General features: G+C 37.8%; 2 protein-coding genes across 2 annotated transcripts; one reads left to right on the top strand and one right to left on the bottom strand.

Annotated features, from left to right (window-relative positions):
- Positions 1-1,112: 1,112 nt before the first annotated feature.
- On the bottom strand, positions 1,113-7,310 carry LOC139969598 (uncharacterized). Its single transcript, XM_071974705.1, has 3 exons — positions 7,153-7,310; positions 4,024-4,196; positions 1,113-3,369 (listed from the first exon to the last, which is right to left on the bottom strand). The coding sequence occupies exons 2-3, from the start codon at positions 4,189-4,191 to the stop codon at positions 2,821-2,823; spliced, it is 717 nt and encodes a 238-aa protein (XP_071830806.1). The 5' UTR covers positions 4,192-4,196; positions 7,153-7,310; the 3' UTR covers positions 1,113-2,820.
- Positions 7,311-7,507: 197 nt separating this feature from the next.
- On the top strand, positions 7,508-17,660 carry LOC139969585 (uncharacterized). The gene is made up of 6 exons (XM_071974686.1): positions 7,508-7,677; positions 8,844-9,567; positions 10,461-10,552; positions 11,507-11,665; positions 12,520-12,787; positions 14,073-17,660. Exons 2-6 carry the CDS (start codon positions 8,934-8,936, stop codon positions 14,738-14,740), a joined length of 1,821 nt encoding a protein of 606 aa, XP_071830787.1. The 5' UTR covers positions 7,508-7,677; positions 8,844-8,933; the 3' UTR covers positions 14,741-17,660.
- Positions 17,661-17,926: the final 266 nt, after the last annotated feature.

The following is a 17,926-nucleotide window of genomic DNA, read 5'->3' on the forward strand; positions in this document are numbered from 1 at the left end:
ATTAGGAAATGTTTCTGTGCGACGTCGGGGGAGGGGGGTGGGGTGGGGTTGGCAGACGGAGACTTAGTAACACAATTTCCTGGACAAGTCTTGTTGTTATACTGTTTGTTTTAAGCTCTTCTTTACAAGTATTAAATGAAATGAACAATATTAAAAAAATGGTCCGAGTCATTTCTGAGTGCTTAGTCTTTTTAAAAGTTTGTTTTATGATTAAACATGAATGATATTAGTTGGGTTACTGTCCAGAATATTGAAGGAATGTTTTAAAGGGTGTGAAGACTCGCGCAAACAGAAACGTCTAATGCCGGTAATCTGACCAAGTTTCGAATGAGGTGTAACAGAAGTGTTAGACACCACCATTGATTCCAGACAATACACACACAGCTTGCTACCGTCGGTAATTCGACACTAGTGTTCAGTCAGTACATACAGCTGCGGTCAATACCGACAGCACAGTGTAGAAACGATACAGCGATGGACATCTCAGGTCCAGCTGAAGATAAGGTGTCATGTTTCATTACTGTCTGCATTTTGTAGCGACATGAACAAAACGTCACTTGCAAGCAACAGAAAGTTAACTTTTTCAGATGGCCGCACGTGGTTTGGGGCGAGTCTGCAATGCCTTTGATGATTTTGTCCCCTAGTTGCATAAAGTTAGAACAAAGCTATTTCTTCACTATTCATGGAAAGCTTTTATCCTACACTATAGAGGATACTGCAACACAAATCCCTTGAATATCAAAGCCATTGTAAAATTTACAAAACTTGATCTTTGGTTTTATAGTTGTGATTGTTACTACTTGCTAATATGTGACCATTTTAAACAACCCATTTTCCTTGCAATTGCCAGACAGCCTTCAGATAAAGTCCCTCCCCCCCCCCCCCCCATACATATCACCCACCCACGCTTGAGTAGCGATGTTTGCTTTGAATTTGTAGTGCTATTATAAAAGGAGGTAAGAATTGGCAAGTAGCTTACTTGCACTTCATTGTCATATTCTCATTAGAATATATCATATATATCACCTTAGCCTATATATCACCTTAGGTGACCTAAGGTCACCTTAGCAGACATCAAAACTGGAATCATAGAACACTAAATAGAAACAATAAAATGTGAATCATATTATATATTATCCTTTATACAAGAATTGTATTTATCAGAAAAGATGTACAATAATTTATTTATTGTTCACCTTAACATACTACAAAATATGTATGGTTAGTTCAGTGAGTACATCCTTTCATCAAACCAACTGGTGCTGTAGCCTAGTGGATAAAGGTGGTGGCATTTGAAGCAACAAGGCTTAGGAATTGGGAGTTTCAGGGTTTGATCCCTGACTGGGTCATATGTAAGATGGGTTTTTCATTCAAGAGCAATCTACAGTTTTCCCCATCTGAAATGACTTTCTAAATTGAAAAGATTCTTAATTTGAGTTAACATGTTGCATTGGAAGCCACCTGACGCGTACTTAGTAATCCATAAGCCCGCTTAAGCATCGTTAAAATAACTGCTGATTATTACTATTAAAAATATTAAACTAATCCATGCTTGGCACTGCCAAGATAGGCTTACAGCACCATTTTTAACTAGGTATACTGTCGTGTATCAACTAAGTGCTGTACGTTACAACACTTCAGTTTACAGGCTTATGAGAGATGCCTAATAATATTTTGCATATTAGGTACGGCAATATTGCGGATTCCTTTACTTACCATCGTAAACCTTGTGCGTTTTCACGTTATTAATGCAATGCCTACTGGCAGAAAAATGCTAACTGTGCCTCTACTCCTAACTTCTACTGGTAAACAGCAAAATCTACTGCCATTTAGCCAGTTATAAATAGCCTGAATTTTTTGAGGCCTGAAATTCCTCTGAATATGGTACATGACAAGTCACATATCTTTATTGCACTGAGAACCACGGTACAGTACATCAGTAATGTGGAATGGAGCATAAAAATATTCATTACTTTTGTGTAAATGTGGTGTAAATGTTCATTACTAGTGTGTAAATATTCATTAACTATCATGTTGGACATTTATTATCATGCCTTATACAACACCTAATTATATTCCGGCCATTTGATTGGTCAATTGCTCGTCGATTGCATGCAAAATCCGCTCTTTTGCACTCTATGAAATAGAACCATGTGTTATACTTTTTTGATAGCACCTTTTTCAATGGTAAGAGAGCAGAGAAACCTGTCTGTTCAAAACAATCTGTTGCATGAGTGCATTTTACATCCAATTATGTCCAAATTTGAAGGTGTTGTATAAAGCAAATAATGAATGGTTTCCATTCGTGCAATAGTGCAAATATTTCATGAGTTGAAAGATGTAATTTGTTCCATTCAACTTGGCTGCGCCTTGTTGAATGGAACAAATTACATCTTTCAACTCATGAAATATTTGCACTATTGCACTCATAACCATTCATTATTTGTATAATAGTTGTATGTCATGATCAGTTTGATATTCCCAGCAGGGCTAGTACAAGTATACAAATATATGTTAGACGCAAAACCATCAGTTAACCAATCTCCATAAAGTAAATATTATATGAAATGATAACATGTATTAAAAATAATCTTATCACTTTTAGCTTGGATGTCTAGTTTAAGAAATTAATGAGGTAGAAAGATGATATTATGTTTGACAAGAGGTGCCAAAAGTTCCAAAACTATCATCAGGTTGACCAGGTTTCAATGTTTACATTTGATATAATTTTATCTTCTTCATAATTAATCACAGATAATTTACACAAATTTGTATTAAGACAGCGGAATTGTATCGTTAACTCCAAAGTCCAGACATTTCTCACGTTCCTGCCATCAACTTCTCCCAGGCAGTCTTTGGAAGTCTGCCTCTTCTGTTTCTTTCAGAAACTCTTAAATTGTACTCTTGAACTGGTGTGTCACCTGCTAGAGCCAAGCAAGAACCCGAACAAGTCGGGCAGTACCTCTTCTTACCCTTTGTATGGGAGGACTCGTGCCGACCACCATTGCACAAGGTGACAGGAGTCCGTTGAAACGAGCCCTTCTCATGTAGTACAGAGCACGACGCTACCAGAGAGCAAAGGCTCATATCGCTGTTACAGTTTTCCTTGTCACTTTCGACATTGCTCGAGCCGATTTCCTCTGGACTTTGATCTTCTATGTCTGTTAAACTTTCATCGCTGTTGATGTAATCTAACTTCCTACGATCGCAGACTTTGTTTTCGTCTGCTACGTTATCGATATCTGCTAGTATATCTTTCCTACTGTTTGGATTCTGAGAACAGGCTGTGCGAGCATTTTCCTTACGATTTCTTCTGCCCCTCCTTCGGCGTTCAGATGGGGGCGCTGTAGGATCGAACTGTGGTGAAACCTGCGAAGCACAAGCACAGAAATAAACTGTCGGCACAAGTCGAGTAATTTATGGCGATATGAACTCTGCATGTTGGCATGAATGTAAAGTTCTGCCCAATTGATTGTTTAAACAGTTATTGACTACAAATAAATCTAATCTGTTTTCCCTGCAAGTATACCATTAGGTCAATTGGCAAAGTTGTGGCCCACAAGTTAATTCTCTGATGCCCACATGGTCTTGAAACCCAACTCAATGCTACATATGTGGAATTACTGTACTTGGAATACTTGTATAATTGGTTACTACATAACTAATTTAACTAACTAAAGCAGAAAAGACAAAGGACAGCTTAAATACAACAGTCGATCTGACAGCTCAGGAGAAGGAAAGTCACGAACCCAAATGGAGCAGGACTTTTATACAAAAGATAGGAATGCGTGGAGACATACTGCATTGAATACACCTGAAGAAAAATATCTAAACAAAGATAGTTCTACTCTACCTCTAGGATTAACTTTATGATGCATATGACATTAGAATCAGGATGGTGCAATATTGGGAAGGGTGTTGATATACTTCCATATATTTCTGTGATTGTCTGAATCTCTACACAGGCTTACAGTATATACTTGGGGATTAAGTTAATCAAAGACACGTCAGTTTTCATCTTACCCAAGTTGTGTGGTGCTGATCTTGAAGGGAGACAATTTCAGCTGTCACTGGGTTCACCGCACCTGCGGCAGGGCTAGCAAACCGTAGAGACATATCAAGGGGACTCTCGGAAAACATCAATGGAGGTTTACGGCTGCTTCGGCTGCTCTTTTTCCTTCTACGAGGCATATTTTCTGTTAATGACATGACATATGATTATAATGTACATTATAAATTATACAGAATTTCAATACAGTCAACAGGAAGCTGGACAAGATCATATTAACAGTGGTTAAGTAAAACAAGTTTGCTTGCACTGTGGTAATTGTATAGCCAATGTATACAGCTATGGTGGTGTACGGTAACTTTATGTTTTCCGGCTTTGCACTTAATATACTTTTGTTGACAAGTTTGGACACTTTCTCATATAGCTGCAAGGTGGATATATATATGCTGATCACAAGATGATATTAAATAATCACCACCGGAAAAATGGCTAACGTTACTAAGCATACTCGCTGTCCGTGTCATTCTGCCATCGGTACTTTCCGCCATAGAAAATGTGCTTCTTCCGCCATAGAAAATGAGCTTCTTCCGCCATAGAAAAAGTGCCATGGCAATAGAGCACCTTTTGTATGGCGAAAGGAGCACATTATTGTGGGTGTATTGAATATGCACTGCATATTGCATCGCTTCACGTTACCTAGGCCTAGGGCCACAAAATCATCAAAATCGGTCATTTAATTTGACAATCAGAATCGGTCTTTTAAGTTTTAAATAAACATCAGCCTAATTTAATTTGATTTATTCAATCAATTTTTATATATTTGAAGACAGTGTATCAACTCTTGCGAACTTACCGTACAATTTACACTATTCAATAAACCAGTAGTAGTATAGTCATACTTGCGAAGTTCGGAACACTGCTAAGTTCGGACACCCCTAAGAAATACACGATTTCACCATGACAACCTATAGCAACAGCCAATTTCACGAAAAACTACGAAGCTACAGTACAGATAGTTTCTCTCCAAAATGACCCATGTGCAAGTAAGTACTTACAAATTTGTCAATAAAAGGACGGAGATCTATGAAGTCTGTTATAATTACTGAAACTTTGAAAGAGCAACTGCGCCACCAATTTTATCACCAGCGCCACACTGTGGGCTGGGTGTCCGAGCTTCGCAATACTCTAGCAAAGAAATACCAGTTCCACAATCACGCATAATCTTCTTGGAATACAACGTGAAAACAGATTAGGGATGCACCGGATATCCGGTCCGGCCGGACTATCCGGCCGGATAGTGAGAAATTATCCGGTTCCGGCCGGATATTTTTCAAAATCCAGCCGGATCTTTTTCAAAATCTGGCCTGAATTATTCCTTAAATAGTGTTGGTATTAACTTAAATCAATGTAAACTATTTCCAAAAATTAATAAAAACATTCAAAGTAAGGAAAAATTAGGTTTAACATGTTTAATTTAATTTTCTCAATGGTCTGACCCACTGTTTCTAAAGATCAACCAAAATAATACGACTGCTGTTATAATACAACATGAAGCTATATACAAAAAATATATACAGTTTGCAGTGAAATCATTTCTTGCAGCCTTCATCAGTTTAATATTGTGCAGTTAAAATAGACCATTCATATACTTATCAGTCAAAATACTGTTCCATTGAATCTTTACTTTCCATTATTGTTGGCATTCATGTTTTCTCTGAATTTGTGAAACAATCTCTTATATGGTCAGAGAGAAACACTTGCATGAAATGAAATGTCCAAAATCCAAACATGTGCTTTAGGACCTTAAGAAGTCAAAACAATGGATCTTTTTGTGGACCACTACAGTCCATTTCCTGTCTAGAAAGCTGTCAATTGTTACTCATTGTTTGTGGTCATGGCAATATGCAAATTGTAATCTTGGCACTTTTATAAATAGATGAAGCAATGGACTAGAAGAGTTTCCACCAAATGGGGTGCCAGTCACAGAAAAAACAGTATCTAGTTTTCTCACAGAAAAAGATATCTCTTGTCACCATGAAAGTTCCTAAAAGTTCATGAAAAACCTAAATCATTAAGTGTTCTAATGAACATTCAATTCCATTTTAAAGGATAGATAAAAGATAGATAAGAAGTTTCTTCCACTTCTGGAAAGATGCAATGCTTTTCTTCTTTTTTCTTTACAGATAACATTGCAGTGTAAAAATTTGTTAACAATTCTAAATCCTGATAGTAGTGTTAAGTACTACAACAATTAAATATTCTTTTTATTCAGTATAAAGTATGAGATTTGTGAAATGTAGCTTCCCGTTTTAAAACAAACTTCATAGGTAGTTACAGTATTTTTCCAGCAAACAAATTTACATACTGTATCAAGCTTGTCAACAATTATATTGTAGTTATTTTATTAAAGAATGTAGATTACACCACTTCAAGTCATATTTAATCTCATTTATGGGGTCTTAATTTCACCTTTTTTATAATATGCGTATACCTCACCTTAGATTTGCTCCTTGTTTCATACTTCTACTTCTTATTAATGATTTTCTTTTGTGTAATGAAAAAATCCGGTTCCGGCCGGATAAAATCCGGCCGGATTTCATGTACTATCCGGCAAAATCCGGTTCCGGCCGGATCCAAAAATTTGGATCCGGTGCATCCCTAAAACAGATTGCAGGAAAGAAAGTTTGGTTGTGTATTGTAATATAACACACTTCTCCCACACATATCAAGTATATTTTCTGGTGATTTATACCAGAAGATATAGTTTTGGGGTGTTTTAAGGCTTAGGTGTCCAAAACTTCAAAGTGTCCATGCTACATTAAGGACTGTGTATCAATTCCCCAATCTTGTCTTAACCACTATTCAGTCTCACATTTGAAGACAGTGTAACCGTCCTTCCACGCGACTCAAAGAAAGTTTCCCCAATACATTCCTGTACACCACGGTAAAATCCATTCCTAAAATGTACCTTTCCGCCATAGGTTTCGAGCCTAGTAGTAAGTACTATAACGTACAAGGTTACACTACAGACTAGGCCCCTATAATTACTGTAGTATAAAGCTCAAGCCTGGCTACTTTGTGTTCACCGGTATTGCGGTATTGGTGTCGTGAAATAATATTCACAAGAAAATTTTAGATCTTACTTGGTGACAAATGCCTAGTGGTCTTGTGATTGATGTGAGTATGTCTTGTGTTTTCGTATCTTTAAACCCCTTCACTACCAAGACACATTGGCAAGTCGGCACCAAAGTTCTGTACTTCAGCCAGAATGAAAGCGCCTTCACATGGAGGTGGCCATTTTGTTCTTAAAGATTGCTTCAAGTTACTAAAAGCTGTTCTGATTGGCTAATTGTGTAACCGTTACCGTTCGTGTGTGCTTAACTTTCACCAATCACAATTGTTGTCTGATTGCCATAATTGCAGCGGCGAGGGGTCCTTGTCACGTGATACATCTCATAAGTTTGATTGGTTTAACAAATTGTTCTCCCAGGAAATTTAAATTTCCTATCGCATATGTATAGACTGCAAGGAAGCCTACGTTAACTGAGTAAAATTTCACACAGGGACAGTGATATGTCTTTCACTCTTTGTAACATTCGGCAAAGCGCTGTTGGAATTTGTGTGAAAACCAAAATTGTCACAACCGGGAGTTAACATTCAACATTATTGTGAGAAGGATAGACTTTTTTTGCAGCTCGCTAGGCCTATAAGTTAACCGTAACGGTAGACTTACACATTACAAGTGTAGCACAGTTGGCCTAGGCTAACTGTTTAGCCTTGGCCTAATGCATAGGTTAACATTATTAAGACTTTGATTTTTGAAGTGTTACTATAGTGTTAGGTAGGCAAAACTGTGTGCAGTGTAACTAGCGTAGCATAGGCATCGCAATATGTATAAACATAGACTAGGCTACATCCAACTGACATGTTCACTTTGCATTACTGCAATTGGGCTAGCCTACAGGTAAGCGCTATTATAACTAGTCTTAGCCTTAAGTTAAGGCTAGCTGTAGGCCTAGTGGCCTAACTTTAAAATCCGCACTGGTCATATGATTGGGAAAGCTAACTTCGAATCGGCAGAATAAGGTTAGGAGTTAGGAAGTAGGGTTAGAATTAGGGTAAGGAAGTAGGGAGTAGGGTTGGGAAGTAGGGAATATGGTTAGGAAGTAGGGACGAATGGTACGGATTCTAAATAGGTACCGCTATAGTATGTGCAGGTTATAAATAAGAACGTTAGCAAGCCTTCGCTCCTTAGGTTTGTCACACGGTAAATATTAATTTTTTTTAGCTAGAACAGGACTAGGCTATAGTACGTAAAAGGCATGACAATGGGGATCCATTATCATAGATTTATAATGTCATACTCATAAGTGAAGGCTCCTAGAATTATTGAACTTTGGTTTGTTGATTTTAACACCAATCTGCAGATGGTATCAATCTCACCGATCGTCAACTATATTCAAGTAAGTCTTGTTCACCCGATTTACGAAAGTGATAACTGATAGTGATAAAAACAGCTGTACTAATTGGCCAGCCAAATAAATCATGGCTATGCCCATAAGTTTTAACATTTTCTCTTTAGCCAATTAGTACATGGCAGAATTGGCATAATAGTAAATCTGGTCACCAAACATTGCTGATGACACATTATAGTTTACAGGGACTGACAAAGTGTCCTACCTTAGTCAACTACAGTATGTTGGAAGCGGCCTGTAAGTAAAAGTTGCCTTGGCTGCTTTTGTTTTGTAGAAAGATCAAGTTTTCATCAGGAAGTAAAGTATATCTTAAAAGCTTCATGAATGCAAGTTTCACCTGAATTTTTATTCTCCTGCAGGGCCTCAGAGTTCTGGAAGGTTTCAGCCCCACAGTCAAGCAAGAATAAATTATTTTAAGAAGTTGTCAAATCTTAACTTGAGCTACAAAGATGGCACTCGACTTGCAGTGTTCACAGGATCTCTACGGAGAAGTAGGAAGAATAGATTTGTCCCATGCCATAGAAACACTCTTAGGAAATGATGATAAGGAAAATGACCTGAGCATGCATCTCTTGACCAGCTCAACAGTTTCATCACGTCACAGTCTGGAGTCTTCAAGCTTTAATGAAACTCCTCACCTTCTCGACAAAACGGCAGCGAGACAGCATTGCAGGCGACTGGAGAACATTGATACAACACCAACAAAGAAACAGGAACCGCGGAGGCATCTGAATTCCGTTAACATCTTGTGTCGTTCAAAGAAGAGGAAGCTAGAGGACAAAGTGAGGTTTTCTGAATCGGGCAAAAAGTTAACCTCAAATGGAAGTAAAAGCGGACGGCTCACAGCGTCGGTCGCAAGTCGTTTCGGACCTCTCCAGACTTTGCACGATAGCAACGTTCAAATCATTGATTCTGATGGATCTACTAATGCAGCCATCATGGTGAAAGATTCGTCAGGGAAACTTCATCCTGCTGAGTTTGTACCGGTGATGGTTGAAGAGAGGAACGGTGGCTTCTTCATGTCGCAGAACAACAGCAGTTTGAACAACGATAAAGATGTATTAAACTACCAAGAAAACAGAGGTAGGTAGTTATTATGATAAGTTATTCCTTTTGTTAAACTTTCCAATACCCCTGGTAAATTCTAAATTCCAGCATCTACTAAATTAGGCATGATCTTCTTCCGTAAAATACCAGCCCATGATATATTTTGGCCTCTACATATCAGGGCTGGCCGTGTTTTTGCTTGAAACAATATTATCGAATCCACAAGTATATACTGTACATGTACTCATTGCACTTCAAGACGTAACAGTAGGAAGATGACCTGTATTTTGTTGGTTACACATGCAGAAGAACATTGCCAGTATGTGCCATGCTCGAACAGGAATTTCTTTGGGGTAAAATTTGTTAATAATACGACCTAAAGTTTTTAATCCAGTGTATAATATTCATATTGAGAAATTAGATAGTCCTGAGCATTCTCTACATGATACACAGAGGACAGACCATTGATAAACTGACAATTTTGGGTTATGAACAAGTGAACAATGAATATCAAGATTTAGTAAACAAAATCTGTTTGAAGGAAAATGTTGAGTGGACATGAAACCAAAATTCAAAGAGATGAAGGAGTAATTACTTCTTGGAGAACATTCATGGCTTTCATGACTTATCAACGTTTGACTAGATCCATCCAAGTTTAGACTGGCTAAGTTGGCGTAAATACTTGACCATGTGCAGAAAGTATGTACTGTACACTACAGTGGGCTCAATAGCCTACTGTACATTCGATTGATTGAATGTTTTCACATTCATGGTTATTGGTTACCATGACTTGCATGTCTCTGTTTCAATCTTGAGTCATGTAAACTAGATGATGAAGCCTGCTTTTCTAGATTAGTTACTATTGTATTTTACTGTCCATGATGTAAATATGGGATTCTGAAGTCATATTCGTTGTGTTAAATACACAGGTACTGGACAAGATGACAGTTTGACCAATATTACCTGGCTCAAGAGGATGTCTGCTCCTGGCGTAGACTCTGTGGAACCCTGTCAACTTCAAGTAAAGTTACTGAATTCAATAGCCAACACCTACTAAATCTAGATAACTAATATTTTGAAAATTCTGATTGGGCTAAGAATGCTATGTGACAATCCGTACAGTAGCACTCATTGTTGGAGTAATTAGAGCATAGGAATGCTAAAATAAAGAAAAAAACGTTGCAGAGGTATGTAATCGTTGTTTTGATACACATCAGCACACAAGTGTACCATGTATAACAAGCTATGTACTGATCTGTTACGCACAAAACTAATTGCGGTAAATGCAGTGATTCCTCTAACATTTCCCGTCCTCAGGATTTTGTGTCTCATCTGTTTCTGATCACCTATTAACAGAATTCTGGTTTTAGCATAAATTTAAGTTTATAACCAAAAGTTTGCAAAATACATTTTAGGCCTAAGGTAAACCTACATGGTGATTGTCATGACCTAGAACATTCAACATGATCATGCACCATTTAACTCAGTCATATTCCCGTCTCTTGTAAACACATTCTCAATGCATCAGCACTGATCTATCGTACTGTATGCCTACAGTAGATACATACAGGGATGTGCTCACACTGGACGGCACCGGGCGGCTGCACCCAGCAGTTCTGAATGCCGTCCAGCACAAACAGTATTTTAAACAGTTCCGCCCGGCACTTTTTTTGATGATAATTTAACAAACTTTACCATGACCAAAATCTGGGAGAATACATGGCACAGAATAGGAAAAATAGCACCACCTGTGCAAAATTTGTCCGTTGGGGAAGGGGTACCCCACCCATGAGATCCCTCTCCCAGGGTGTGGATCGCACTACCATACAATCTGCCCGGCACTCAAATATTCCTGAGCACATCCCTGTACATATATTTCCTTGAGCAGAGAATCTGGTGTTTGTAATTTTATTAACTGAGCTATTACCTTAAACGGTATTAACTTTTTGAATAACGTGTGTATTTGCATCAACAGTTCCCTGATCCTGAGTGTGAGCGCCCTCCGTATTCATACAGCGCCTTGATACAGTTTGCTCTCATCAGTACACCAATCGGTAAAATGACCCTGAAGGAGATTTACGAATGGATTCAGAGCAAATTTCCATTCTTCAAGACGGCAAAACTGGGCTGGAAAGTAAGTGACTACAATCAATTGTACAAAAGGAAAAAAAATCAAAGCTTACCTGTTTCCTCACAACCTCTGCACTCTTGTTATACAGTAAAAGTTGAACATTTTGCAACCATTGGCTATTTGTTTGAGTGTTGATTGCCTTGCCCTTTTAACTTGGCCTCATTCAATTATTGTCTTTCCTTTTAGTTCATTGAAATAACAGTGAAATTTGAATAATCAATCAAGTATGGCATCCCTAAATGGTGCAAATATGTATATAGCATTATATTTACACATGAACCATGTAGTCATTTATAAGAGATAATCTTCAAAGACTTCATAATAGAGCTCTATGTACACAAAACTTCAAACACTTCATTATTCCTGGTATTAAGTTTTTTACTGACATGTTAGCAGTTCTGCTATGTACAGGTATAGTATTTCGGAAGTGTGTCAGTGACAATCAATTTTAACAGTCGGAATCTGGCAGGCTGTGGTACAATTGGTCGACGTATCAGTAGTTGGTTTACTTGGTTAACAATTTTATACTGTATTGAGCTCTTAAAACCTTTCCTTTTTTTTCTTTTTTGGTTTAGTATGTAAACTTTCTCAACCTATTTTTGGTCATTAAAAGAATGACTCAGCAACTCTAATGCTAATGGTACTTGTAATGTTGCGATATCAGGTCATCTTGTACCTTCACTGAGAGAGACAGATCTGGCTGGACAGGAGTCAGGTGATCCATCCGGTGACTGCCCTCTAAAATCAGACATATCCTGTATGAAAACAAATCATTTATAAAAATAATTCAATTAACTTCAAGACTTTCCGCAAGTGAGTGGCTCTTACTGAATCACTCTGTCCTTCCTCTTTCTCAGAATTCAATCCGTCACAACTTGTCGCTCCACAAGATATTCATCCGGGAGCCGCCGGACGGACCGGGGAAGCCGGCGTTCTGGACGCTACGGCCCGGGACAGTGGTTCGACTGCCAGAAAACAGATTATTCGTGATGGAAAATAAACACGGGAGCAAGAACGGTGGAAGCGCAGCGGAGAACTTTCCGTTGCAGCATTCTATGGATGCAAAGGCTTGCATCAAACAGGCAGACGGAACTACACAAGTGGTATCTGAAAAGATTCTTCAAGGTAGGCAGTTTCTCTTCACAGCACACTATATTTTAGGTAATCCAGTGTTTGTTAATTTAGGGGTCAATCAATGGTCCAGCCGTGCGTTTATGGCAAGATATTGCACGAACAGGGGTATCAATCAAGAGATGTTTGTGTCCGTAGGCCGGGTGCATCCAGCGATAAAATCATACCCCATTCATTTATTCAAGGCACTAAATAAATTTTAATGTAAGTACGTCGCAATTTGATAGATGACGCAAGGGCATACTGCGTCCAGTTGGCATAGCAACACATGTTCACCTCAAGACGTACAGCGACGCAGTGAATTGACATAACAGTCGTAAACACATGTGAACAATTCGATGGACAAGTTCTTAAAAAGTTAACCTTTGTGTAGTACAATGGCTTTAACATTTGATCAGACGGAAATTGGTGTGAACCAGGACATGAAGCAATACTTCTAAGTTCTATTAAAGAATGGTGTTTGCTGAAACGTGCATTTGTTGAATACATTTGCTGCTGTATTCCCGATCAGTAATGGTAAGCCCAGGCCTATAATAGCCATTACATAACTATAAATCTCGGTGTTGTGACATTGTCTAGTCAACTGTTGGTTCAATTCCTTGGATCGCTGCTCTCAGGACATTGAACACTGCCTGTTTTGTTTATAATTCAAAGGCTCCGATAACTTCTGATGTTATTTCTAACGTTAGGCCTATTTTTGTCTCAATGGCCGCTTAGCCATAGTATTAACATTAATGCTAGCATTGCTAAATGAGGTTATCATTGTTGCTTGCACCTTACGGTTAGTATACTGCAGGCTGTAAGCTAGCTTTCTCGGAAAATATGGTCATCATTTGCCGAGGGATTGTTTACATCGAGGGGCTTGTTGCCATGTACAGTACCATACTTGATTTACATACTCTGATTCATATGCTTTGAATTAGCTTCCTAGACAGCTAGCTGGGAGCTGGATTAAGCTTGCCAAAATACTTCTATTTTTTGCAACTTATATTAATCGGCCGTTAAGTTTATTGTGCGTTATCCATGGTTATCCAGGTTAATGCACTGACGAGCCAATCGGATTCAAGAATTTTATGAATGATGTTTTAATAATTCTCTGCAATAAGTGTCCTTTATACAGCATCTTAAAAGGAGTATTCGCAGGACAGAAACTGTATTAAACACTCAAGCTGTTGGCAAAATTTTTCCTCATCGCTAGGTGAGAGCCACATCTCAATACCTGATTCCTTACCTCATGGTTTTTTTTTTTTTTTTTTTTAATTCTTCGGTTCTTATTTAGCTCCTGAAAAGCCCAAACCTATTTTGCCTCGAGGACCGGGCGGTTACACCTTACTCACCATGGTCCCGGGCGGAAAACTCGAACGCTCCTCTACGAAATGCAGATATCCCAAAATAGCCCCCAAGCAGACACCTCGTCAAGTTTATCAACTGAGTATACCGTCCACTTCCGTAGTCTCAGAATCGAAGCCTTCAGTGGAAGCAGCTCATTCCCAGACCCCTAGAAGAAATAGCGGTGGAGGAGTTAAGACGGAAGAAGGGCAAGAAGAGGCTGTCACGAGTAAACCGGTGATGTCAACTCCTCTGAAACCCTCAAGGTCAGAAATAATGGAAGCCATGGGCTCGCTGACCCCCTTCAACGACGACGATTACACGCTCCTGAGATCGCAACAGGACATTCTCGACATAACTCCCATCAAAGGGACGGGGATGACACCTATCATCAAGGGAATATTGTCACAAACGAACGACTTGGAGGTCACGCCGGCACGACCTTCAAAGCCCAGACAATGTCTGCTCGCCACGCCCGTGGTCGACAGGAACGACGTGAGCTTCAATTTGGACGATTTGTTCGAAGCGACGGAGAATAACGAGGACTTACAGAACGACTTTTCCTACTGCAGCTTTAGCCATTTATTTTCTCCGGTGTCCAAAAAGTGTGAAAATTAGTTTCTCGGTTGAAGAAACAAACAAATTTGAAGATGTTATTGAAAAAATGATATTTCTGGGATACGTCTGGGATGGAATCTGAGGACAGTAAAATTGTAAGGAAATATTAAAGATTTCAGTTTAGTTAGTGTGCTTCTGGTGAGATTTGGGTATTTTAGTTGTTTAAATATTAAGTGATCAAGGAAGCACTTTACAAGAATCAAAAGTGCACTTCAAGTATTTTTTTTTGTTTTTTTTGGGGGGGGGTGGGGGGTTTTCCACCTTTTCTTTGAAATACCCACCAATGTACAGAGAAAGATAATGTACCATGTTTTGTCTTTCAGTGTTAGGAGTTCAAATATATATTTTTCTAGAGTAGAAGTAAAAAGAATGAAAAAATGACATGAAGTCCCAGTTTGAAAAGATTTGTACTCTCTGCTGACGAAGTGCACACTCACGAGTCCTGTCTTTAGTTGTTCTACCCTCTCAATGGGGTACAGCACAGTGGTGAAAACAAAAAATTTGCAAAATCTGGCATCCATTCCACCAAGCCATCTTATGGTTATCCATTGAAGGCTACCATCTAACAGTAAACATTTAGGTTGATGACAACATATGATGGTCTAGGACAGTCTTGTCAGATGGCTAAAAATTTGAAAAAAGTTGTTCCTTCCCTTTATACCCTCTCTCAAAAGTCAAGCAACAGAAGGCCACTTTTAAATGCAGCTGAAATAATATTGTAAACTTAATTTACTTACTTGTAAACTTACTTGTAAACTTACTTGTAAACTTAATTTACTTACCTGTAAACTAATCTACTACTTGTAAACTTAATTGTAAACTTAATAACAAACAAAGACCAGACTATTTAATGTTAAGGACTATCATATAAAGTAGACCCATCTGCGGTCAAGAAATTATGTAGGATACAAAGAATATTGAAATTTCTGCTCCTCTCTGGTGTAGTTTTAGCTAATTTGCATCCATGAAAATGGTCACAATTTGAAAAGCTACAATTACACTGGTGGTCGAAAATTTTTGATATTTAGTGTACCCAAAATATGGCCCCTTCACTTTCGGATACTGTTGTGCGGTTGTCAGGCTCTTAAAATTTGAACCTCTCCTGAAGATATGGCCTTACTTTGCACCAGACCAGTTGTTGATAAATAACAGTCACCAAAATATGATCTCACTTGGTAGACTTAAAGTTACAGTACGTTACCCTGGTCCAATAATTGATAAAGTTCTGCCATCAATCTCTTGTCATCTCACATCCGAATTAAAGTTCTCCAATCTGCTTTACGGTTTATAAAGTTAAAGAATAGCATACAGCTGGGCAATGTAAACTACGTTTTAAACTTATTCATGAAAGAATGTATTAATTTATTGTTTTAAGATGTAAAATATGATAACTACAACACAAAACGGATGAACAATGACACAATGTGGTATGTTATTTTCTTTCTTTCTTTGTAGTAAATATAAAACTGATCAAAAATATGAACAACATAGACATTTAATGGGATCAAACTCTTGTCCTGGTTGAAGAGAAAAACTATATACTTTGAAATGTCATTTTGTGAGAGCAAAAACGAGTTGAATTCACATGGACAGAAGTTTTAAGAAGGAATCAAGGATGAAATTTTCTATGACATTTTTTGTTTGTTAAGATATTCCAATTGGTGACATTATTCCACCATCTAAGACTTTGAGGAAACTAGAAGTAATTAGACTACTTTTAAAAAGAATACTATTATCTTGAAATGCTTATTTGCATGTAATGCCTGGTCATCGTTTTTGTCTCATTCTTTAGAAGCCAAGGTTCTGATGTGGATATTTTTAACCTGGTTCGGTGGTGCACAGTTAACTTATTTGATAATTAAGTTTCAAGTTATACACGTATATTAGTACATACTAGAATGTAAACAGATACTCTTACTTGTCCTGGATCTCCTATATTGCCAAGATTTGTTCCATTGCTGAGATAAAGAATACATATAGTGAGAATGCGGAGCTACTCGTTGTGATATGTTACACACCATCGAATTGTCGATGTACATTTCATTTGCTAAATGTTTACATTTCTCTGTTTCAAAGTTTAATTTGGAAACTTGGACATATTGGGAATTTATTTTTTCGATCTTGTGTGCATCGTTATTTATAGCTTTGCGTATACCAAACTGTTCTAGTCAAACACGGTTGCATCACTTTTTAGACCCTTAAATATTGGAGTGGCTCAAATTCTTGTAGTGTCTGGGGGCTACCTTATTAAGCACTCAATGGCACCTCTCAATAAGTCCACAAAAATCAGTAGAAAAGAGGGGGGGGGGGGGTGTTTTGTTCTTAAAAAAGGATTACAATATATTTAAAAAAAGTTGTGTCGAGATGAGAAGGCCAAATCGGTTTTGGATCTTATCCTTCAGTGATACAAAACTGAAAAAACAGAGAACGCAACATTATTATTGACTTTTGACTATAGAAGAGCATTCCAAAGATCTTGATGGGGAAAAATATGTAGATAAGGTAACAAAACATTTTCCAAAGGAAAAAATAAAATTTTGTTTTGTCACATTGACTAGGAACTACCTGTAATATTCTATTTCTTTAATTTAATGCATATATGTAAATTTTGAATGCAAAGGTAGATGCCTCTTTCTGCATCTGCTCTGTTGTTTAGCAACTGTAATATAAATATTACCCAAGACACACAAAAAATGTATTCTGTGAAATATTAACATCTGTCGATTATTTTTCCGGTGGTGAAATTGTACTTGTACACTTGTTCCTCTTCTTCTTCGTTTACTGCGACCTGTACGATAATTATTCCCAGATTTATTTATGTGCTTATAAGATATGTTGTTATGACCAAACATGTAATATATATATGAAAAGGATGAATATACACAGATTGTGGAAACGATCAAGAAATTTTTGAAAATTTTGACTTTGTAAATTTAGTTTATTTGATGCATGTCAATATGGTGGGTCCAGCCAGTTGGGACAGTATTCTAATGCTAATTACCTCTCTAAACTGTCCTCCTCATATCATACTTCAGAGCACTCGTATTGACAGTATGAACAGTTCCTGCACTTTATCTGATTAGAAAACATGAAATTCATACTGCTCATACTGACAATACAAGTGCTTTTGAAGTGGGACATGAAAGTACAGTATAGAAAAAATTGTCCCAACTGGGTGAGTGGTCA

Source organism: Apostichopus japonicus, chromosome 7, assembly GCF_037975245.1.
Source record: "Apostichopus japonicus isolate 1M-3 chromosome 7, ASM3797524v1, whole genome shotgun sequence".
NCBI lineage: Eukaryota > Metazoa > Echinodermata > Holothuroidea > Aspidochirotida > Stichopodidae > Apostichopus > Apostichopus japonicus.